The sequence below is a fragment of the Podarcis cretensis genome (genome assembly GCF_951804945.1).
Source record: "Podarcis cretensis genome assembly, chromosome: 9".
Taxonomy (NCBI): domain Eukaryota; kingdom Metazoa; phylum Chordata; class Lepidosauria; order Squamata; family Lacertidae; genus Podarcis; species Podarcis cretensis.
Window position 1 is genome coordinate 76674145 of NC_137178.1, and position 25523 is coordinate 76699667.

The following is a 25523-nucleotide window of genomic DNA, read 5'->3' on the forward strand; positions in this document are numbered from 1 at the left end:
CCCAAAGCAGGGCAGATCTCTGCAGCACCCTGCAAATTTGATATAGTGACCAGACATTCCTGTTCTTAAATACATTGTCTGTATTTAGGTCTGCTACGCAGTCTTTGTAATCTGCTTCTCACAAGGAGGGCACTCATGTCCCACCCTTGTCAAAAACTTCAGAGGGAACATTTTGCAAAGTAAATCAAGGGCTGTCTGAAACAGAGAGAAAGGAATCCCTTCCAGCCAGTGTTTTCTTTTCTAAAAATAAAATAAAATACAGTGGTACCTTGGGTTACGAACTTAATTCGCTCTGGACGTCCGTTCTTAACCTGAAACTGTTCTTAACCTGAGGCACCACTTTAGCTAATGGGGCCTCCCACTGCTGCTGCACTATTTCCGTTCTCATCCTGAAGCAAAGTTCTTAACCCGAGGTACTATTTCTGGGTTAGCAGAGTCTGTAACCTCAAGCGTCTGTAACCCGAGGTACCACTGTAACCCAAGGTAACTGGAAGTAGTTGCTCCGGGTGCGGTGGTGGCATGGTGGCACCGGGAGGCCCCATTAACAAAAGCACACCTCAGGTTAAGAACAGTTTCAGGCTAAGAATGGACTTCCAGAACGAATTAAGTTCATAACCCGAGGTACCACTGTAATGTTTAGGGGTATTCTCATTTTGACTCAAGAAAATCACCGTTTCATAGTTCAAATCAGGAAAAATAAATACAGTAAATGGACAAAAGTGAAATGATTCACAAACTGTTTAGGAGTATGCACAGGGCCGGATTTAGGTTTGATCAGGCCCTAAACTACTGAAGGTAATGGGGCCCTTTATATGTCCAGCTGTCCTTTGTCAACAACAAATTGCTGCTGTTTCATATGTTGAATATATGCCATATGGTAATTTATGGACCTAATAGGTATCTAAAGTCATTTGCACATAACAAATAGGAGCCTACACAACACAAAACACTGTTGTTGTATGTAGGTTTTATTTTATTTGTTTTTTATCTTATGTTTTGGAAATGTACATCCAGTTTTTCTCCTTTAATTTTTTTTGGCCCCCCCTCCAAGAGAGTGGGGCCCTAAGCTATAGCTTGCTTAGCTTATATGTAAATCCGGCACTGGGGTATGCGTACCCCTGCACCCCCCCAAAAAAGCACTGTTTCCAGCTATTAAACAGTTGTTAGTCTTCTCTTCCTAATTCCCATATTTTTGCAAGGTGGTCTGCCAATATGTTTAAATTGAATGCAAACCTTCGTTACAAAGTATGCTGATATAAATAAACTGGGTGGGACCATAGTTTTGGAATTCTCTTTAAAAAGAAAAAGACATTCTCAACAAGCCAAATAACAAGGTAGTTTGTGACAACTTTCAGAGCGGTAGCGTGTTAGTATTTTGCAGCAAAAATTACTTTCCCTGTGGCACATTAAATGCTAAGGATAAATTTATTATCAAAAAGCAAAATGAACAAGAAAATTTCCAAAATCCACATTAGAGCAAGCAAGGCCTTTATTTGCCCAACCAAAATGTCACAAAATTGTAAGCAAGCTTTTGAATTCTTTATCTTTTATAAGATAAAGGCCTGGTTGTTTCCATAAGAAATGCAGCTGGAGATGCTTTATCCCAAGTAGCAGGTTTTCTACATATTCCTCTAGTGGAAGCTTAACTGACTGGGCAATTCAGGTGGAGGCTGGACTTGGTGCCTTCCGGCTCAGCTGGCCGCTTCATGCCGCGGTGGCCACGGCAGATGGAGGCTCTGGGCGCGACACTGTTTCAGCGCGGCATGGCGGAGACGGGTGAGGGCGGCGAGCTGATGCCGGGAGGCCTCCGCCTCTTCCCTGGCGCCCTCCAGAACTTGGCGCCCCGCGCCACTAGCCTCTATGGGTAAGACGTCCCTAAGGCGCTCCCAGGTAACCTCAGCTTCCTCCATATAACGAAACCTCAACAATGCATAATAACAATCATTGCAGAGTTCTCCCAGTGGTGCAGCAGTAAAACTGCGACACATTTGCACAGCTTAAGGAGGGTCCAGTATGGTTTCCAATTGGATGGGGGACTGAGATTCTTGCACTGCAGAGGATGGGAGTAGATGACCTTCAGGGTCCATGCCACCTCTACAATTCTATGATTCTGTTCTTTAACAATAGGCTCAGCAACAAAAGAGGCTGAAACTTTCTCACCATGGGAACTATTACACGGAAGACAGAATCAAGAGTCAAGACGACCTTGACAGATTGGAGGACTGGGCCCAAACAAAGAAAATGAATTTCAATAGGGACAAATGGCAGGTTCTGCACTTAGGCAGCAAGAACCAGCTGCACTGTTATGTACTGAGTCGAATAGGATCCAAACTGCAGCAGTCTGATTGGTCCTAGAACAATAGGATCCAAAAGGCAGCAGTCTGACTGGTCCTAGAACAATAGGATTCAGAATGCAGCAGTCTGATTGGTCCTAGAACAATGCAGCAGTATGATTGGTTGGCAGGAACCACCCAATCATGCTCCAGATAGAAGTGAATCCACAACCTGATTGGCTTACAGTAGAATTCCGGAATTAGCCAATCATGTGCAGCCCATTGTGTAAATAATGTATATAAAGCAGATACTTTGAGGGGACTTTCATTCATTCCTCCTCACCACTATGAGCTGAATAAGAGCATGAAATCACTTTGCGACACTGAGTATATTTAATGCACAAATATAAGATGGGGAACACCTGAGTTGCTAGTAGTACATGGGGAAAGGATCTACAGAGGGATGCAGCAGTAAAAAAAAAGGTAATGTGATTCTAGGCTGCATCAGCAGATGCCTACTGTCTAGATCAAGGGAGTATTACCTCTGCCTTGGTCAGACACCCCCCCCGGACTACTGTGTCCAGTTCTGGGAGCCACAATTTGAGAAGGAAGCTGGGACGTGTGCAGAGGAGGATGATCAGGAAGATCAAGGGTCTGGAAACCAAGCCTTATGATGAACGGCTGAGGACGTTGGGTATGTTTAGCTTGGCTAAGAGGAGACTGAGAGGAGATTTGGTAGCTATCTTCTACTATCTTCCAGCCTCTGGGCAGCTGTCCACAGGTCTAGGCTGTGCAGAGCAGTTGCAGCAACAGAGAGACCCTGATGGGTTGTGCACCCATAACCTGAGACCTCCTGCACGGAAGGCACCACTGCTCTTCCCGCTTCAAGCCCCTTCTGGTTCTCATAGACAAGTGGGGCAGTGAAAGGCGAGGAGTCTACTGAGCCATCTGTCAGCTGAACCATCTCTTCTTCCTCTGTCTCAGACTGCCCTTACTCTGCCCCTTCCCCTGGTTCCTGCCTTGTGGGCGGCATCAACCCCCCCCCCATCACTGGCCCCTTCTCCTGCGTCACTCTCCTGGCCCCATGCCTCTGCCCCACAGTCTTCGGAGTGCTGTCATCTTGTCCCGCTGCTTCCCTGCCCCCTGGAAAGCTGCTCTTTAGTGCTCAGTCGGAGCTAACAGCAATCAGGTTTCCCATTTAAAACGAAAGAGCATGTTTTCCTTGGCAAAGAAGCAAGGCAAAGGGGAAACCGCTCGGATCCATGCCTAGAGAGTGCGAGTCGAGTAGAAAACCACTTGGGACTTGTGCTTCCTCTAGGCACAGGAGAAGCAGAAGTGTGGATGAGCCCTGAATCAAGATTGAAAGCAGGTTGCTGAGGACACACAGGAAGGATTCCAGATTGAGAAAAACTGCATGTTTGTGTTACAAACGGGTTAGTGTGTGCATAGCCTTACAATATGTACAGGCAGCTTTACCAGCAGCCATCTTCCCCTTTTGCTGGTTGTTGTTGTTGTTGTTGTTGTTGTTAAACCATCCAGTCTGATGAAGAGTTCAGGAGAATTTGAAAGCTTGCAAACAGTACCCTGAATATTTTTTTAAAGGCTTAATTGCTTTGATTTCCCCCGACCTATAAATATGTATTTCCTTTGTTTTAATAGTTCCAGGCCAGGGACAGGGAGGGAGAGCACTCTGGAGTCTTCCAAGAAACTGCATCTGCAAAGGGCTCAAGAACTGAAAACAGATTCAGGCACTACTATTTCTTTATTTATTACATTGAGCTCCCAGTTTTCTTCCCAAGAGCTCAAGGTGAGAGATGACCAGTCTACAAAGCAGCTTGAAACGAGGCTGGAGAACTAAACCGGGTGCCCAGCTAATTGCTCTCCTTGCATGGGAAAACGACCAATTTTGACTCCTTGTAGAGGTTAACCAAACCTTGCCTCAAGTTAGCTGGAAATATGGGAAAGTCTTGGAAGGAAACTGCAAATAGGTTTCTTCATCATCACACCTGCCCTAGAAAAGGCTGGGTTAGAAACTGCAAGTGTTTAATAGTCATTGTACTTGCATTTGTTTAAAAACCAATACAATTTTTTTTTTTAATTAAAAAAAGCAAGGAGATTCTCGTACTTACATGTTGCCCCCCTGCTCCTGAGCTGGATGACTGAGGAACTGTTGGTGGGCTTCATGATCCGCTAAATCCAAGTAGGCTGTTTTAATGCCCCGGTTAGGGAGTATTGTTGGTGTTGGCTCAGGACAGAGAATGCTGCAACACCAAATGTCTAATAAAAAGCTGCAAACTGAACATTCCTGTCAGGGAACTGCCATCAGAGACAGAGGTGGAGGGAAGGCTCCAGAGCGATGCCGGAGAGGGTCCCAGCAGGGAGAGAGGTGGCCCAGCTGCTGGGGAAGGAAATCAACGTAACACCAGGAGAGAAGGGGGGCAGATGGGGGAATCGGAGAAAAGGCTCCAGGACTCTTCACCGGAGACTAGTGGGGAGAGCACGGGTCCTCCGCTGCCCACACCCTCCCTGCGCAGAAGACTTCTGCGCAGGGAGAGTAGGAGGAGACTTGGCGTCAAAGAACTTCTTTGCTGGAAGAAGTTTAAGAAACGCCCACTGACGGATTCTGCCAGCGACTGACACAGCCACGCAGTGAAGGGCTGTCCAGACAGAAAGGGTTCAACCAGGCAACCAAGCCAAGAGTGGCGGCAACTTACGCATGAGCAACCCCCTAGAACCATTACAATTCCCTTGACTGTATCTGTTACACAAAGGTGCCATCTAGAGGATATGGCTCTTCATAGATTTAATCTGACAAATGGCAGCAACAACCACAGAATAGGTAACTTTAAAATCACAGGTGAGATCTGCAGATCCTCCCTGCTAAATACAGCCTGCCAGCTATACGTTGCCAGGGACTCAGCAAACCCTTCAGATTTTGCTGTCTGCTTCATCCAATTTGGTAGGTCACAAGTTATGGTGGCCTGACATAGACGGCGTATTCACTCAGCAGTCCTTGTTGCACTCAGCAAGGAGAGAAGTGGATATGAAGAGATAGAACAGGCTCCCCCAACCTCGGGCCCTCCAGATGTTTTGAGACTACAGTTCCCCTCATCCCTGACCACTGGTCCTGCTAGTTAGGGATCATGGGAGTTTTAGGCCAAAAACACCTGGAGGGCCAAGGTTGGGGAAGGCTGAGATAGACCCTTGTCCCAGTTGGAGGATCAGAAGGAGGGACTTATCAGTACCACTATTTCTTTTTTTTTAACCACCCTCAACCATCATTTCACCATACCCTCCAACATTTCTCTCTTGAAAATAGGTATGCGCTATCATATGCGGGTGGCACTGTGGTCTAAACCACTGAGCCTCGAATCCGCATGATGGGATGAGCTCCCATTGCTCTGTCCCAGCTCCTGCCAACCTAGCAATTCGAAAGCACGCCGGTGCAAGTAGATAAATAGGTACCAGTGCAGCGGGAAGGTAAATGGCGTTTCCGTGCGCTGCTCTGGTTTCCATCACAGTGTTCCATTGTGCCAGAAGCAGTTTAGTCATGCTGGCCACATGACCCAGAAAGCTGTCTGTGGACAAACACTGGCTCCCTTGGCCTGAAGCGAGATGAGCGCTGCAACCCCATAGTCACCTTTGACTGAACGTAACTGTCCAGGGATCCTTTACCATTTCTACACCCTGTCATAACCCTCAACATTTCTCCAATGAAAAAAGTAATGTCCTAAGGAAAAGCGTGACATTCTGGGATCAAATCAGAAACTGGGATGGCTCCTGAAAATCCGGGACTGTGCCTGCAAAATAAGGACATGAGGGCTCTGTTTCACCTGCCGCTGCCTCTGGATGCTTCTACCAGCCCATCCACCATTGCTTCTACCATCAGCTTCCATCTTGTGTCCTACAGTCCCTAGGGATGTGGGTGGCACTGAGGTCTAAACCACTGAGCCTCTTGGGCTTGCTGATCAGAAGGTTGGCAGTTCAAATCCATGCAATGTGCTGAACTCCCGTTGCTCTGTCCCAGCTTCTGCCAACCTAGCAGTTCAAAAGCATACCAGCGCAAGTAGATAAATAGGGTATCGCTGCAGCAGGAAGGTAAACTGTGTTTTTGTGCACTCTGGTTTCCATCACGGTGTTCCATTGCGCCAGAAGTGGTTTAGTCATGCTGGCCACATCACCCAGAAAACTGTCTGTGGACAAACACCGGCTCCCTCAGCCTGAAAAGTGAGATGAGAGCCACACCACATAGTCACCTTTTACCGGGCTTAACTGTCCAGGGGTCCTTTACCATTAGCCTGCAACACCCACCAGAAACATCTGGGTCCCACATTTGAGACATCTCATCAAGGCTGCTGTTGTTTCTACCACCTGTCAAAAACAGCCCAATGTGCCTTACAGAAGGTAGAAGGAGTGGAAACCTCGTTTCCCTTGAGCTTTCAGAGGGCTGAGCAGCATGCAGACCTTGAGTCCCTTCAGGGAAAAAGACGAGTATAAATTAATAATAATAATACAAATACTGGTGTAAGTTTACAGGGAGTGAGGTTAGCCTGCATAATGCCTGAGTCCCTTTTAATACCTGAGGTTGTTGAGCTCTTGAAATGGTTGTGGTTTGTTTTTGAAGTTTTTGAGCTTTTGGGGGGGGGGGAGCATGCTGACACATGCTGACGTATATATCCGGATTTTCCCGGACATTTTTGTGTGTGTGTGATTTCCACATGGACACTGCTTCCGACTGCAGTATTCCAATTATGTTCGGGAAATTCCAGGCATATGGCAACCCTAAATTAACCAGGCAAGTTTCTTGATGTATTTCTTGAACAAAGTTGTTCTGTGTTAGAGGGTAAATGGGAGAGGCCACCACTGTTATGTACTGAAGTTCTCACCCTGGGCCAGCAGGGGGATACTGTAGATAGTTTTCATTCAGGTCCACATATGCAAATAAGGGATTGAAAGTGACATTCAGTGATTGGATAGTTACAGAAAATGGTTACTGTTGCCTTCTAGTGGAGTTCTATATAAGCAGGCTGGCTGAACCCTTCAGTTCAGTTCTATTCTGGCCTGTAAATAAACAAGAGCTGTGTTGTCTGATATGTCCACCCACAACTTAACAACCACCTTTTGTTGGAGTTTAGAATCATAGAATCATAGAGTTGGAAGAGACCACAAGGGCCATCGAGTCCAACCCCCTGCCAAGCAGGAAACACCATCAGAGCACTCCTGACATATGGTTGTCAAGCCTCTGCTTAAAGACCTCCAAAGAAGGAGACTCCACCACACTCCTTGGCAGCAAATTCCACTGTCGAACAGCTCTTACTGTCAGGAAGTTCTTCCTAATGTTTAGGTGGAATCTTCTTTCTTGTAGTTTGGATCCATTGCTCCGTGTCCGCTTCTCTGGAGCAGCAGAAAACAACCTTTCTCCCTCCTCTATGTGACATCCTTTTATATGTTTGAACATGGCTATCATATCACCCCTTAACCTCCTCTTCTCCAGGCTAAACATGCCCAGCTGTTCTGCTGTTGGACAGCTCTGTTAGAAAGTTCTTCCTTAGTCAGAATCTCCTTGTTCCCTCTTCCACGTGACCGTCCATAAGATATTTGAAGATGACAATATACTTCTGTTGATGCAGCCTTGAATAGCAGTAGGTTTCCCCCGTGCTGCACCACACTGTTGACTCGTGTTCAGCTTGTAGTCTAAGACCCCTAGATCCTTTTCACATGTACTACTGGCAAGCCAGGTATTCCCCATCTTATATTTGTGCAGCTGGTTCTTCTTGGCTAAGTACAGAACCTTACATTTGTCCCTATTGAAATTCATTTTGTTAGTTTGGGCCCAATTCTCCAATCTGGTTTTCTGTGGCATTGGCTACCCCTCCCACTTTGCTATCATCTGCAGATTTGATTAAAGGTAAAGGTAATCCCCTCAATTCCTCAGTCCAGGTCCTTTATATATATATATATATTTAAATATTTTATTAAATTTTCATAGTACACAATATACATACAAGATCCCTTCACCAAAAAATAGTACACAAAAAAGCCAGAACAAATACACCAAAAAACCATATAGAAAAAAAGGAAATAAAAAAGAAAAAAGGAAAAGAAAAAAACCAACCATTCAATACAATTTTTTTATATATAACTAACTGGACTTCCTCACATCTCCTTTACCCTGCATTATTTATATTAAAAATATCAGCAAATTATTACCTTGTTTCATACCTTATTTTGTACTTTCCAAATATTATACTTCTAAATTTAAGGTAATTTTTATCATTTACTCATACCTTAAATTTAAACATATTGTTGCCTTAAATTTCGACCTTTTCTTACTTATAACTTAATTTTCTATTTTACAAAATCTATTTGCTGGAACTGAGATTTTCTAAATCGTGCAGATACTTAACATTCATACAACTTATATTGTTTTTGTAAATAGTCCTTAAACTTCTTCCAGTCCTCTTCCGTTGTTTCTTCTCCCAAGTCTCGGATTCTGCCAGTCATTTCAGCCAATTCCATATAATCCATCAATTGCGTCTGCCACTCTTCCAGTGTGGGCAAGTCTTGTGTCTTCCAATACTTTGCAATAAGTATTCTTGCTGCTGTTGTCACATACATAAAGAAACTTCTGTCCTTCTTTGACACTTTCTGGCCGACAATGCCCAAGAGGAAGGCCTCCGGTTTCTTAACGAAGGTATATTTAAATACCTTTTTTAGTTCATTATAGATCATTTCCCAGAAGACCCTCACTTTTGGGCATGTCCACCAGAGGTGAAAGAATGTCCCCTCAGCCTCTCTACATTTCCAACATTTATTATCAGACAGGTGATATATTTTTGCAAGCTTGACTGGGGTCATGTACCACCTATATATCATTTTCATAATATTCTCCTTCAAGGCATTACATGCCGTGAATTTTATTCCGGTGGTCCATAACCTTTCCCAGTCCTCAAACATAATGTTATACCCAATATCCTGAGCCCATTTTATCATGGCTGATTTAACAGTCTCATCCTGTGTGTTCCATTTAAGCAGCAAGTTATACATTCTCGAAAGTACCTTAGTCTTTGGTTCCAACAGTTCTGTCTCTAATTTCGACTTCTCCACCTGGAATCCTATCTTTTTATCCAATATAAAAACCTCTTGAATTTGAGCGTAGTGTAACCAATCTTGCACCTTATTCTTTAATTTCTCCAAGCTCTGCAACCTCCATTTGTCTCCAATTTTTTCTATTATTTCCCAATATTTCGGCCAACAGGCCTCCATATTGAGTCTTTTCCGGGCCTTAGCCTCCATTGGTGATAGCCATCTCGGGATCTTACTTTCTAGTAAGTCTTTATATTTTGTGCAGAAAATAAATATTGCTTTTCTGACAATATGGTTTTTGAACATTTTATGAATCTTTACCTTGTCATACCACAAGTATGCATGCCAACCAAAAGCATTATTAAACCCTTCCAGATCTAGGACATCAGTGTTCTCAAGAAGTAACCAATCTTTCATCCAGCAGAAAGCTGCAGCTTCATAATATAACTTTAAATCTGGCAGGGCAAACCCCCCTCTTTCTTTTGCATCAGTTAATATTTTAAATTTTATTCGGGGCTTTTTGCCCTGCCAGATAAATTTAGAAATATCTTTCTGCCATTTTCCAAAACATTCCACTCTGTCCACAATCTGTAGAGTTTGAAACAAAAACAACATCTTTGGCAATACATTCATCTTTATAGCTGCAATTCGACCCAGCAAGGAAAGTTTCAATCTTGACCAAATTTCTAAATCCTTTTTAATTTCTGACCAGCATTTTTCATAATTATCTTTAAATAAATTCAAATTTTTAGCAGTCAAATTAACCCCTAGGTACTTCACTTTTTTAACCACATTTAACTCTGTCTCATTCTGAAACCTTTCTGCTTCCAAAGATGTCAGATTTTTTACCAAAACCTTAGTTTTTTGCTTATTCAATTTGAATCCCGCCACCCGACCAAACTCATATATCAGTTCCAAAACTCTTTTCGTACTAGATTCTGGCTCCTGTAATGTTATTACCAAGTCATCTGCAAAAGCTTTCAATTTATACTGTTTCACTCCGACCTGTATTCCTTGCACCAACCGGTCCTCCCTAATCATGTTCAAAAGCACCTCTAGGACTGAAATAAATAACAGAGGGGATAAGGGGCAACCTTGTTGTGTTCCTTTTTCAATTTTAAACTCTTCTGTCACCACATTGTTAACTATCAATTTAGCTTTTTGCTCTGAGTAAACTGCCTCTATTCCATTTTCAAACCCCCGTCCCACTCCCATCCCTTCCAAGTTTTTCTTCATAAACCTCCAAGAAATGTTGTCAAAGGCCTTCTCCGCATCAATAAAAATTAACACTGCTTTTGTGTTAATATTAGTTTGCAAAAGTTCCAAAATGTCTATAATGTTCCTAGTATTATCAAACAAATGTCTACCTGGAAGAAAGCCTGCCTGATCTTTATGAATTACTTCATTTAGCACTTTTTTAAATCTACTTGCCAAAATATCCGCAAAGATTTTATAATCCACATTTAGGAGTGAGATGGGACGGTAGTTCTTAAGTTGAGTCTTTTCAGATTCCACTTTAGGTATCAATGTGATGAAAGCTTCTTTCCACGATTCTGGTGCCTTCTTGAGAGCCAGTGTGGTGTAGTGGTTAAGAGCAGTAGTCTCGTAATCTGGGGAACCGGGTTCGCGTCTCCGCTCCTCCACATGCAGCTGCTGGGTGACCTTGGGCCAGTCACACTTCTTTGAAGTCTCTCAGCCCCACTCACCTCACAGAGTGTTTGTTGTGGGGGAGGAAGGGAAAGGAGAATGTTAGCCGCTTTGAGACTCCTTAAAGGGAGTGAAAGGCGGGATATCAAATCCAAACTACTCTTCTTCCCCTCCATGATCTGGTTACAGACCTCCATTAGTGGTTGTGTCAAAAAATCTTTCAATGTCTTGTAATACTTGGAGGTAAGACCATCAGGTCCTGGAGATTTGCCTAGTTGCATATTCTGAATGGCACCCTCAATTTCTTGTTGCGTTATTTTATCATTTAGGATTGTTCTCTTTTCCTGGGATAATTTTGGTAGTCCATTAATTTTTAGGAAATGGTCTATCTCAGTCTCTTCCTGCGGCCCTTGCATATAAAGTTGTTTGAAATATCTCTGGAAGCACTTTCTAATTTCCTCTGGTTTCTGGATATTCCTCCCTTCAATCTCTAAATTGATAACCGTGTTCAATTTTTGTCTCTTTTTCAACTGCCATGCAAGCAGTTTCCCACACTTATTCGCTGATTCAAATGATCTTTGTTTCATCTGTTTAATTTTCCACTCAACTTCTTGATTTATCAATTTAGCGTATTGTGCTTGGTAAAATTTAATTTCTCTCAGAACCTCCTGTGATTTAGGTTTTGATCTCAATTTTTTCTCACCATCTCTTATCTTGTCTAAAATCTTATCCTTTTTTTCATTCCAAAGTCTTTTCTTTATTGTGTTCTGTTGTATCAAAAAGCCTCTCATAACTGCTTTACTTGCGTCCCAGATTATTCTTTTTTCCACCGTAGTATTCAAATTTATTTCAAAATAGTCTTTTAAAGTTTTTTGGGCCTTCTTGACAATCTCCTGATCTCTTAATAGGGTGTCATTCATTTTCCATCTGAAGGAACCGGTTGGAATAAGTCTCATTTCCACTTTCATAGCATTATGGTCGGAGCAGGTTTTTGGGCAGATTTCCACTTTTCTAGTCTTGGGTGCCAGTCCTCTAGTTATCCATATTTGGTCGATTCTTGTCCATGACAGGTGGGCTTCAGAAAAGAAAGTTCCTTCTCTGCCTAAGGGGTTCTTTGTCCTCCATATATCAATCAAATCCGTATTGTCAGTTAGTTCAAAGAAAGTTTTAGGTAGTCTGCCGTCATTTGTTAAATTTTGATTTTGTGACTTATCCATATTTGTAGAGACCACCCCATTCATATCTCCCATCATAATGATGTTGGTATAGTCCAGATAATCCAGAATTGTCTCATGCAGTTTCCTGTAAAATTCTGATTTCCCCTCATTCGGCGCATAAATTCCTAATATTAAAAACTTTTCTCCTTGGACCTGTATTTCAATTGCCAAAATTCTTCCTTGCTCGTCTTTAAATAAGAGTTTTGGTGACAGGCTCTCCTTTGCATAAATCACCACTCCTCTTTTCTTAACTTTGTCCGATGAAATAAATTCTTGGCCTAGTCTTTTATTAATTAACACTTTTCTGTGAAGCCTAGTCACATGTGTTTCCTGCAAGCAAATAATGTCCAATTGTTCTTTTTTCAATATATGAAAAATTCTTCTTCTTTTTTCTGGGGAATTTCCGCCATTTATATTCCAACTAAGAAGCTGCAGAGACATCCTGGATCAGTCTGTTAGTCCTGTGGTGGCATCTCTTTCTTTTGGTCCTCTGGTCCCGAGGGTGTAGGTGCAGGTGTAGGTATAGGTGGAGGTGGTGGCCAAGATCCTGTTGTTCCTTTCTGTAGGTCCTCTTCGTGGTCGTTCAAAAACTTTTGTTGATCTTCTGCTGTTTTGATTTTAACTTTCTTTCCTTTGAAGTTGAAGGATAGTCCTTGAGGGAACTCCCACCTAAAGGGAATTGAGTTGCTTCTCAGTAGTCTTGTTAATTCTATATAATGTATCTCTAAGGTCCAAAAGTTGTTTCGGGATGTCTTTGTAGATTTCTGCCTTGATGCCTTGGATAACAAGTGATTTTCCAAAATGAAGGCCTAGTATTTTATCTCTCTCTTGCTTAGATCTCAAGATGATCAGACAGTCTCTGGATCTGTCCTTCCTCACCACTCTTCCCAATCTAAAAGCAGTTACAATTTTAAAGTCCTTATCTTCTTCTATACCCCAGAACTTTGTAATTTCTGATGTCAAATAACCAATCAGATCTCCCTGTTCAAGTTCTGGGATAGCTCTCAACCTAAGATTATTTTCCCTATTCTTCAGTTCCGTCATAGCCAGGTAGACCTGCTGTTCATTGATCTGTTTGTGCAAGGGCTTTACCTCCACTTTTAATGCGTCAACTTTCTGATTGGCTGCCTCTGCTTTCTGATTGGCTTCCTCAGCCAATTTACAATTTTCCACAGTTGCTTCCTGAATATTCCCAATTGCTTGTGTGTGTTGAGCAACTTGATCAGTCAGTTTGCTAATAGTGGCTGTTGCTTGGTCAATTTTGGACGAATGCTCATCCGCCTTTTTATTTAAAATTGCCAGTTGTTCCAAAATTTGATTTAAAACTGTTTCAGATTCTCCAGATGCCATATCCTTTGGTGCAGTTTGCGCAACTACCTCTTCTTGTACTAGAACAGCTGGGACAGAAGATCTGCGTGGCTGAGAAGTCAAAGTTGTTTGTACTAGTTGTTTAGCTTTCGTTTTAGCCAATCTTGCTTTCCCTGTGCCACTCATTCCAATCCTGACTACGTGCCAAGGTTAAGTTATATACAGTCCTGTGGGAAAGACAGTTCCAAAGAGTAAACAACAAGGCAGCAAAGAGTCAAAACAAAATACAGTTCCCAGAAAATTATAAATCCAAAGTCCTCTAGGGGGAGTACATTTGTACTTCAGCAGAAAGAAAGGACTGTTCCGCCATTAAAATCCCAGCAGTTAAAGACAGATTTAAAGAGAACCTTCAAATTCCTTTTGGTTTATAGAGCTTCCTCAATGTTGAAACAAAGTCTTTGAAGATGTGCAAGATACAGTTCCCCAGTTTGTAACTAAACTGTAGTGCTCAAATGTAGCACTTTCAGAATTAAAAACATTTCAGCAATTTGACAGCTCTTTGTTGCCCCGGCAGTCCGTGACTTTGGGCTTCTCAGTTTATAAATCCACAAAGGAGAGGAAAGGTCCAATCAAAAGCCAGTAAAATTAAAGCAAAATTATCTCTTTTCAATTATTATTAAAAACAAAGTTCAATTATTGCGCGAAAATCCACGCTTTTTACAGCCCTTTTTGAATGCTTCCAGCTTGTCAAAGTCTTTGCTTTGATCCTTTAAGCACAATCAGGAGACGAACTTCCTGGTTACGTCTCCCGCTTTTAGCCGAATTTCAATCACTTTAGTCCCAAATTTTTAGGATCCCCTACTCACGGGTTTGTAGTTTGAAGTCTGATGTTCCAGGAAAAAAGGTCGGCGCTCATCGGCAGCAGCCGCACGGCTTCACTTCCGCAGAAAGAGCGATGAACTCACAGCACCGCTCCCCCTTCCACGCTCCGGAGCCCCTTACGGGGTTCCTTCCTCGTTTCTGGGGGGGCTTCTGGTGCCCGCCGAGTCTCACGGCCAAAGGCTCACTCTGCCTGTGGTTTTTCTTAATGGGTCTCCGCTTTGCCGTAGCGGACGACCCTTTTCTGCGGGGCCCCTCTTCACAGCGCAAAGAGGACCGCCATTGCCGTTTCACGCCGCCTCTGGAAGTCCAGGTCCTTTATAAAGATGCTGAACTACAACGGCTTCAGGACAAAACTCTGTGGCACCCCACTAGTCGCTTTTTTCCAGCACTCTTTGGATTTGGTCAATCAAGAAGCTACAAATCCACCTAACAGTTACATTGCCCAGCCCACATTTTACCCTATACAGTATCATAAAAACATCTCTGCTGTTTGCCCTTTGTAATAGGAATTTAATGGTCTTAGATATATGGTAATGTTCATAAGTGTACCAACCAAGCACATACATAGATCAGCACAGGAAGGCCAACCTGGAACCATTTTGATTCCTAAACTGACTCTCTGTAAAGTCAAAATGGAAAAGCCTCCCCATTGTCTTTTCTTTCACAAATCCTGTCTGTGTTTGAATAGGGTGTGAGCCTGAGACCTGGCCCAGTAACTAAGTATTTATCACTACAAAAGACTGGCCGGGCTCCACAGGCAATCCAATCAAGTAACCTGCCAGACAAGAGATAAACAACAACAGGAGAAAAACAATATTCAAATTTCTGTTTAGACCGCCTTTTCTGTGATGTAGGTATGATGTATCTGAGGGGTGGTCTTAGGTTACACCCCTTCTGTGATGTATGTATGATGTTTCTGGGGGTGATCTTGATCTACAGGGGGGCAATTTCAAAAGTCTTTATAAGGCCTTGCACACCATTTTTCTGGGTCCTCCTCCTTTCCTGCGTGTGAGGGGAGCACCCTGTTGCATCAGATCAATAAAGATCAAGCCTACAGGCTGCTTTGCTTTTCAATATTCTCTGGTTGGCCTCTGTTATTCTCTCCCACCAATAGGGAACCTATGTAAGGACTCTATATGGGCTCTTGGATACCCCATAAGGGAAAAGGGCAATTTTTGTTTACAACACCTTCCAAAGGAAACACAAACCCTGGGTAAGCTCCTGGAACCTCGTATCACACAGTGGTGTCCAGCAGATTTGAATCATTCGCCTTTAGATTTCATAGCAAAGTAGGATTATATAGTTTAATTTAAAGTTTAATTATGGATGTGTGAAAAGCTGGTTTGGCACCATTTCTAAAACTCCCCAAAGCTACTGGCTTTATCGTTAAGGCCTTGGTATAGTACAGGTAAGTGATGGCAGCGGTTGGAGGAATCAGTAGTTTGGATAAAAGCTGGTTCTCCCCATATAAGACGACAGAGGAGTGGAGTGTCTCTCCACATTTGGTGGGGTTCTGAAGAGCGGGGTTGGGGGAACCTGTGACCCACCAGCTGTTGCTGGATTGCCGCTGTCCTTCCTGCTTGTGAGTGACCACTGGAGGTGGGGGTGCAATAGGTTTGCCACCCCCTGCAGACACTATTATTTCAGCCTTGCTCTGACCTCCCACCTTCTAGAGTACTTTGCAGTACTATGTTGTGATCTATGAGGATAACTTTGTTGCTATGTTATGTATTCCGTGTTTTTATATCATAAACTGCTTTGTGATCTTCCGATGAAGGGGTGGTATGTAAATTTAATAGATAAAAATAAAACAATAGCTACACAGCGGGTGGAATTTGCGGAGGGCCATCTTTCAAAAAGTATATTTAGGGACGAAAAACTTAAGCCCCCAAATGGAAAATGAGCGAGATCCCAAGGAAAGAAGAATGGCAACTTAAGCTGATGGAATATGCACAGCTTGCAGACTTAACACATAGAATAAGGGAACAGGAAGAAAATACGTTTAAAGAGGACTGGAAAATGTTGGACTATATGGGGGGAATCATGTACACCTGGAAATGTTGGCAGCATTAAGATAAATTCAACAGTGTAAATAAGTTTTGATGGAGGTAATAATGGAATACTGAATGGTATAGTTTATATAAAATATGCAGGGATTTATGATATGCAAAATGAGCCATGATATCTTAAGGATGTTTAAATGAATATTCTAAATTGTAAAACAGAAAATTGAATAAAAATGATATATTAAAAAAGAAACCCCAAACTTAAATGTTTGACCACAAAATGAAAACTGATCTCGGAAGAGCTGGAACTTCTCTGTTAACTGGGGTGTGGATGTAGATCCCTGGATTGATTTCTTCCCACTTCTGCCCTGGGAGACATTGAAACAAACGAAGGGGCGGCGGGGGGGGGGGGGAGAGAAGGCTCCTCCATGACACACCCGGAAGCGACCTATCCAGTCCGCGCGTCTCCTCTACCCTCCGCAGCTCTCGGGTTTGTCCTTCGCGCACGTGACTCGGCGGGTGGAAGCGGGGCGCACGCGCAGAAGGGGCAGCGTCTCCGGCCGCGGCTGCCGAGCGAGAGCGCCTGGCCTCTCTCTGTCTCTCTCTCTATATATATGGGGGAGAGAAGATGGCTCCCTTCCCTGAGGAGGTGGATGTTTTCACGGCCCCGCACTGGCGGATGAAGCAGCTCGTCGGGCTTTATTGTGACAAGGTAGGAGGGGGGGAGGGGGAGGTTTCTGAGGGGGCGACCGCGCGCGGGGCATAGCCGTGAGGGGGGGGCGGCGGCGGCGAGGTGGTCGCGCGACCCTCGTGACGTGAGGCGCCGGGACACGCCCCTCGGCCCCCCCCCTCAGGCCTCGCTCGGCCGGCGTTCGTTTGCTGCGTGAGAGGGGATGCGCGCGCACCCTCGGGGGAGCCGGAGGAGAGAGGGGCGCATGCGCAGCTGCCACCGCCTGGCGCGCGCCGTGACTCCTCTCGGCCACCGTCGTCCGCACACTCGTTCCCCCCCCCGCCCGCGCCGCCTTCCTCCGCTTGCAGGTTTCCCCTCTTCCTTCCCCGGTTTCTGGGCGCTTGGTTGCGAACCCCTTTCCCTCGCAGGGCTCTGTCGCCGGCTGCGCTTCCTTCCCCGCCTTAGCGGAGACGTGACGCGGCTTCTCCGCTGCTGGTGGGGTTTTGTATCTCGGGTGCGGCCTTCTCGCCGCACGTGTGCACGCACGAACGCACGTGTGTCCCGGGCTTAAGAATCTTTTCCAAAGGCAGCCCCCCACCCCCACCCCGAACGAAGCGCGGCCTAAGTGCCTTAGGTGCCGACTTTCCCTCCCCCACTGCGATTCCCAGCTGTGCTGCTACATGAAGGCAGAAACTCTGTAGAAGACGTTATTGGACTTTTGATGACATGAGCCATGCGTGTCGAATATAGACAAAGAAAAGCTCGTTCAGAAATCCAAATGTCAAAAAACATAGATGGTTGGCATCCCTCTGTGCACCTCCAGGGTTGAACTCTCCTAGAGTTACAGTGCCTGCTGTGACTGTAGAGACATTGGCATTTATTTTCTCTGTGCTTCTCCCAGCAGTCCTTCCTCCTCCAGTCACTGCTGTGGATGAGCAAGGATTCCCACATGAGGTTAATGTTTCCAGCCTTCATGTCACATTTGCAATGCAGAATTGGTGTGTCAGCAGGCGCAACTTAAAGGCAGATTTTTCTCTCCCTGTATCATTTTAGAGTGCACATTCCTTGAAGCAGGTGTCTTTGCTTTTTAAGTTGGCAGCTTAACGAGTAAAGGAGAGCAAGGAAATGCAGAGATCGCAGGGGCCCAAGATAATGTATTGCTCAATGTCTTTTGGTTATTACAGCTTCCTGATGGCATGTTTGGCTTGACCCAGTCAGTTTAGCCAGTGATCAGAGGTTATGGGAGTTGTAATCCCAACAAGCTTTAAAGGCTCAAGGTTGAAGCAAGGTGGTCTAGCACAAGGTGGTCTGTAAAATAGGCAGTCACACACTGTGAATGGGGAGCATAACTGATTTACAGTGGTGCCCTGCAAGACGAATGCCTCACAAGACGAAAAACCCGCTAGACGAAAGGGTTTTCCGTTTTGGAGGTGCTTCACAAAACAAATTTCCTATGGGCTTGCTTCGCAAGACGAAAATGTCTTGCGAGTTTTTCCGACTTTTTTCCCCTCCCCCCCTTTTTCTAAGCCGCTTATCTGCTTATCCGCTAAGCCGCTAAGCCGTCAATGGGCTTGCTTCGCAAGACGAAAAAACCGCTAGACGAAGAGAATCGCGGAATGGATTCTTTTTGTCTTGCAAGGCACCACTGTACCTGGCAGCTGCACACCCCTCTTCCCTCAAAAGTAATTTGCAACTACAGTGGTACCTCTGGATATGAACGGGATCTGTTCCAGAGCCCCGTTCGCATCCAGAAGCAAACGTAACTAGCGACGGCCCATCTGCGCACGCATGCGTCGCTTTTCGCCGCTTTTGCTCATGCGCGTGACGTCATTTTGACCGTCTGCGCACGTGCAAGCGGCCAAACCTGGAAGTAACACACTCTGTTACTTCTGGGTTGCCATGGAGCGCAACTCGAACGCGCTCAACCCGAAGCACAATCAACCTGAGGTATGACTATACAATTTTTGTTGGCAGTTTTTTCCACATAGCAATGCAGATTTTGATTATTGAGTGTGTTCATGTGCCTTTATTTCAAGTTGCCAGTAAAGAATAACTTAAAACAATATAAACTGTAGGTTTCAGGTGGGTACTATCAAACTGTAGGGCAGGGCACATTCCAGGCTTGCAAGACTTAGTTTTTCACTAGATTCCTGAGGCCTAGTAAGTGGAGAGAGGTACAAAATACAGGTACTTAGAATTAAATCTCAGTCCATGAGCGGTTTTTTTGAACCAGAACTGAATTGAACTCACACACCTTCCAATACACAAATATCCATTTCTGTGTACGTCTCTTCTCCACCCTTCTTCATGTCAGTAGCATATTTGTTGCCATTGTTAATTATCTGGGAGTAAGAAAGACTTGATCTATTTCAGGTCACTCCCACATGTACAGGTATATCCTGATCTACCTCCCCACACCCTGCCCCTGCTCTACTACAGGAAAGCCTTTGTAGAAAAGAGCAGCTCAGGGTAAACTTTATTTGCAGTTTAATTTATTTTTTTCAGGTGAGGGGCCATTTTACTTGGCCATATGCATGTCAAATACACAGAATTTACTGAATATGATCACATGTACAGTGGTGCCTCGCAAGACGAAATTAATCCGTTCCGCGATTCTCTTCGTCTAGCGGTTTTTTCGTCTTGCGAAGCAAGCCCATTGACAGCTTAGCGGATTAGTGCTATTAGCGGTCTAGCGGCTTTTAGCGATCAGCTGAGAGGCGGCTTATCAGCGGAACAGCTGATAAGCGGCTTAGCGGCTTAGGAAAGGGAGGGGGGAAGCGAAAAAAACCCGCGGGAACTCGCAAGATTTTTTCATCTTGCGAAGCAACCCCATAGAGAAATTTGTTTAGCGAAGCGCCTCCAAAACGGAAAACCCTTTCGTCTAGCGGGTTTTCCGTCTTGCGAGGCGTTCGTCTTGCGGGGCACCACTGTAGTGTGTGTTGCTATAGTACAGCTCCCAACCCCCAGAGCCCACTTGAGATGACTGAAAAATATTGAGGCCCAACAAGATGGTGGTGCAGGGCAAATGGTGGCAGATGGAAGCGAGGTTTAACAAAATCAACATACAGTTATGGACATCATTTCCCACTGATATTTAATCCAACTTTTGAATTTGCTTTTTTTGTTACATTTCCTTGTGGCAAGAAGTTCCATAGATCAGCTTTTCTCAGGCTAAGTACAGACATTTTCTCTGAAGGGACTGTGACTCAGCCTCTGCGTTTTAGGTAGAACTTCCTGATCCAGAAGCTTCTAGTAGAAACATTTTCTTCAGCCATGGGTATTTCATTTTGTTTTTGTTTGTAGACAGGCGTCACTGTCAAAATATTATGATACTGTAGTTAGAAGTTAACATGGTGTACTGGTCATATTTACACTATTATTTTGGTATTTTATGAAAAGTGTCTGTGGGAAACTTGATCTAAATTAGTGGTTTAAATTTGCCTCCCCCCCCCCTTGGTGTTTTAAATCACCACCTTGCCCCTGCACTATCCTCTTAAGTTATGTTGTTTGTTGCTGCCAGTGAGTACTAAGGTCTTTCTTTATTATTATTACGGCTATTAGCCCATAAAATATGTACAAACATAAAAGCACAGAAGCATAAAAAACCAATACATCTAACAACAGAAGGGGAACACCACGATGCAAGGGTGGGTCATTGAGGAGTGACAAATAACAGCTTGGGGCCCGGAAAGATCCAAGGGACGGTTCACAGAAAGGACGGTTCACAGAAAGGAAAACTGGAGGCGAGATCTGTCATGCACTCTCATCATAACTGTCCGATTAATTTTTGTTGTTGTTGTTGTTGTTTTTTGGTGGTTTTTGTGTGTGAAGTAACCGCATTCAGGAATCTCGCCACCTGCAGAGTTATAGAAGGGTCTGTGTCCTGCAAAAGCAGTGCGGCATGTGACTCAACGGGCCTGCCAACCAAGCGCAATAAAGCAGGACCCAGGAATTTAGTCCTGGCTATGCTATGTAAGGGACAGTTGAACATTATATGTGGAAGAGATTCAACTGTTTTCCCGTCATACTCGCATAGCGGAGACACCAAACCCTTGGAAAATCTGTGGCTCAGCAGGTTCGATGGGAAAACATTGAACCTTGCACGAATAAATGCAAGTCGGTGTGGTACAGATGAAAGAGATGACATGTATGATGGAAGGCCAAGTGCTGGGGTTATTCCGTGATACCTGGGGGAGCAGACACCCCCACCCCTGGAGAGGTTGTGTTGATTTTCAATGTCTGCTAATCTTTGCTCGATAAGGCTTTTGGCTGAGCGTGGGTTCATCTTTAAGGAGTCCGCTGGGGAAATTCCGATGCTCAGAAGTTTGGCATGAGTACTAAGGTCACTATCAGTGTGGGTTGATATTTTCCTTTGTTTTCCTTTGAGTCATTTGATGGAATATGGGAGTGGAAAGAAGAGTGGAGGAGGAGATCCTTTGAAATTCTTGGTCTTTAATTAGTGTCTTTGCGGGGCTTACACAGTTATGTCAGAACATGCTACATAATCTCTGAAATAAACCTTTGACCTTAATTGTGTTGTTTGCAATTTGCAAAAGGATTTCTCTCTCTTCTTTTTCTCCCTCACCCAGTGTGGGTGCCATTTGAGAAACAAGAGTGCTGGATACTAGTGGCAGAATTGGCATTGATCCCTACTTTGGGGGTCTCAAGGCGGGAAGAAGTCTTTGTTGTCTGGCCAGATGTTCCTGGTCTGGGTGATGAGGTTTGCCTGGATGTTGCATCTGTGGTTGTTCTGGGGCTTGTCCTTTGACTCTGGTTGGGAACACTGATACCTCAGAATAGACCATAGTCACATATTTCTAGTGTAGAAGGATGGTTGCCAACTTATTGTAAAAGAGCATCATCCTGGGCTATACTCCTGAGTGTAGGAACTGAATTCCTTGAACTTCTTTTTCAAGACATTTCATTTTCTGCCTTCATTGGTGCTAACATTATAGCCTCACTGGCACATCTTAGAGAGTGAGCTGAATGTGGTATCTTTCCTAAGCTAATGATTGAGTCTGTCCTGGATGTGTGGCGATGCCTAGAGAGGGATGAAGCATCCAGCCTCGTCTGTTCCAGTATTCTGTCCTTGTATTGTGGGATGACCTCTGTTGAGAATCAAAGGATGCCAGAGACTGGATATCCAAAGACACTTCATCTGTTGTGGAGAGTGTCTGTGACAAAATGAATTTGCAGTCCATAGCTGAGGGTCACTGATGGTTCCTTCAGCCTAGTGGGAGCAGTGTGTGTGTATGTATGAAAAGTCTCTGAACCTCAGCACTGAACGACAGCACAACCCTAAAAGCACTTTAAAAGCTTGTGCTCTTACCAGATTTATGAGCAAAACCTTTTTTTCTATAATTACAACAACAACAACAACAATAATATTTATACCCCGCCGATCTGGCTGGGTTTCCCCAGCCACTCTGGGCGGCTTCCAACAAAATATTAAAATACAATAGTCTGTTAAACATTAAAAGCTTGCCTAAACAAGACTGCCTTCAGATGTCTTCTAAAAGTCTGGCAGTTGTTTTTCTCTTTGACATCTGGTGGGAGGGCGTTCCACAGGGCGGGTGCCACTACCGAGAAAGCCCTTTACATTTACTACTGAAGTTAAAACAGAGGTTTTGCTATATTTGCCATATGTTAAAATAACTTTCCAGGACTTTTTAGCTGTAGTAATAATGTGTTGTCAGGCAGGTTTTGTTTTGTTCTTAATCAGAGTTAGAAACACCTGTGGTGGGGAGGGGAAACACATTTGACCAGGAAAGTGGGATGGGGTCAAATACCTTTTTAGAGGATAACATGATTTACTGAGTATTAGCCCAGAAAAAAACTGATCATTTTTTGTTTCTTCCCATCAGCTTTCTAAGACCAACTTCTCCAACAACAATGACTTCCGGGCTCTCCTCCAATCCCTATATGCTACTTTTAAGGAATTCAAAATGCATGAACAAATTGAAAATGAATACATAATTGGATTACTTCAGCAACGCAGCCGGACTGTGTATAATGTACACTCAGACAATAAACTCTCAGAAATGCTTAGCCTCTTTGAGAAAGGGTTGAAGAATGTGAAGGTGAGCTTTCAGAAAGAAGAGTGTTTGGTTTCTGGGTGGAGCAATGCAAAATCACATTTCTGAGATCATGTGTGAATTTGTGCAGTCTCGGCATAGTTCTGGTGCCACAAGGCTGGTTGTATATATGCTTGCTTAGAAAGAAGCCATGCTACACGTAGTGAGGCTTATTTCTTGCAAGTGTGCTTTAGAATTTCCAGCTTAGTCATAACTTTCTTGTGCATCCTTGACTCCTCCAGGTAGAAGGGAAGGTCTCCAAAAATATGGTTTACTTCCTAGCAAGCAGCTGCTTTTTGTTGAGAGCAGTTTGGGCGATGTCAGCAGCTGACACTTCTGGCAGTATGACATGCCTGAATAACACACCTTATAAAACAGGTGTCACATGGGATGTGGATGAATAAGAACATCATAGCTTTAAGATTTGATGGGTGGGGAATCTTTCAGTTGGGGGGCTATGTTCCATCTTGACCACCCCTCTTGGGGGTCATATGCCATTGGCAGGAGAGGCTAATTCTGGAGTATGTGATTAAAGTTTCCATGGGCACACCATGCTCTTTCTCCTCTGCACCACCAGAATGCACATATAGCACACTCCTCACACATGTATGTATGCAGATTCTTATTCTTTCTTCCCTCCACCACACTAGGGTGGAAAAATAGCTGCATGGTGGTGTGTGTGTGATCTTCATAGGTATTAGTTAGGAAGGGGAAGTTTAAGCCTTCCTTTGCTAGCTGTACTTTCTTTAAAGATAGCCTATTTTCCCAAGTGGCAGTTAGCATTGAAAACAGCCCTCCATTAGCACCAGTAGAAAGCTTCCCCCCCAAGCTTTCCCCCAAGTAGAAGGCTTTTTCCCCTTATTCTGGCATGAGGGATTCACAGCACAAAGAGGGTAAGCACTTCCCTCCCCAGATGCAATCCCTGCCTGATTCTTCCTCCCAAAATTAGACTTGAAAAGCCAACCAAGGTTTTTTTTTAAAAAAAACCTGAAACTTGTCTGGGAGGAGAAGGGGGTTCTGCAGACTGAATGGAGGGGCTGCATCTGGCCCCTGGACTGCCAGTTTCTGACCCCTTTAATTGTATAGGTATATCAGAGAGACCCATGAGTCTATAGGCTTCTGACTCACTGTATGTTATCTTTACAAAGTGGCATATGTAGTTACTTTTCCATGCTTGTGACATGTCAGACGGTAATCCTTTTAATCTTTTCATTTGTTGAATTCTACTGGTACCACTGCTAGTTTTCAATGCCTGTTAAGTACTTAAATGATATAATGAAATACTCACAAAATCTGGTCACCTACAAGTTCTTTAAAATTAATCTGAAGCATCATCTGGGGAATTATTTCAAAATCTACCTTACTGTAATTAGACATCCTGACAACAAGTGTTTACATTTGCACTAAAATAATAGCATTTTAGAAATGAAATGCTAACATATTTTATATAAGTTGGTCTCTGGGTATCTGGGTACTTAAGACATCTAATGAAGAGGTGTGTTGTTTTTGAGGGCTTGAACTTACTGTGGAAATTGACACAAACCAATTGGTATTTCAATATTGCTTCATATTTAATTTTAAGGATTTTAGAACTTAACAATTTCTAACAATTGATCGTAAGTGTTCAAATGGCACAAATGCTTAGTAATGGTATTTTTTATCATTCTCAGAATGAATATGAACAACTAAACTATGCGAAACAGCTAAAGGAGAGGCTTGAAGCTTTTACCAGGGATTTTCTTCCTCACATGAAAGAAGAGGAGGAGGTGAGCTGTACTAGGAAATGGTTTCTGGCCATTACGTTCGACTGTACCCAGTGAATGGATTGGAATTGGATGGTTAATTAAGCTTCAGAATGCCATGTGTCCAAGCAGGCTTTAGATGTGCTTTTTGAACAAGAGGCATATTTACTTTGTGGCAAATGTTTGAAGCTTTAAGAGCAGTTGGTGGTATGCAGATTTTGCTATTCAAAGCAAATAAAAAAAGGGGGGAACCTCATTGTATTATCCTAAGTAACTCTTTCGATTCTGACTGTAGTAGTCAAGAGCCTTTAGTCTTAGATTTGAGTGTCCTCAAAAGACAAAACTGGTCTGCTGCCAAAAATGGCAAGCTCATGTCTACTTCTCTTCATTTCCATTTTCTGCAAGGATATTTGGAGCACAGTGCCATCAGTATGTTGAGGACACACAGCTCTATCTCTCCATTCTGTCACTTTTTTTCGGGAAAGGCTGTGAAGGTGGACCAGTGTCTGGAAGCCGTGATGGGATAAAGAGGGACTAATAAACTAAGGCGGAATTCTGATAAGATGGAGGTGTTGTGGGCCAGTAGTTCCCGGGTCTAGGAATTGGATGTACAACCTG

The 25523-nt window shown here is 43.8% G+C and overlaps 1 protein-coding gene across 2 annotated transcripts in view; it reads left to right on the forward strand.

Annotated features, from left to right (window-relative positions):
• The first annotated feature begins 16913 nt into the window (after nucleotides 1–16913).
• Nucleotides 16914–25523, forward strand: part of FBXL5 (F-box and leucine rich repeat protein 5) — a 30130-nt gene continuing 21520 nt past the window's right edge. The window contains exons 1-3 of one of the 2 annotated variants that reach the window (XM_079991565.1): nucleotides 16914–17131; nucleotides 22954–23169; nucleotides 24834–24929. In XM_079991565.1, the coding sequence (XP_079847691.1) occupies nucleotides 17048–17131; nucleotides 22954–23169; nucleotides 24834–24929 (396 nt within the window). In that variant the 5' untranslated portion in view covers nucleotides 16914–17047. The remainder of the gene's footprint in view (nucleotides 17132–22953; nucleotides 23170–24833; nucleotides 24930–25523) is intronic. The other variant, XM_079991566.1, reaches the window with a different exon arrangement.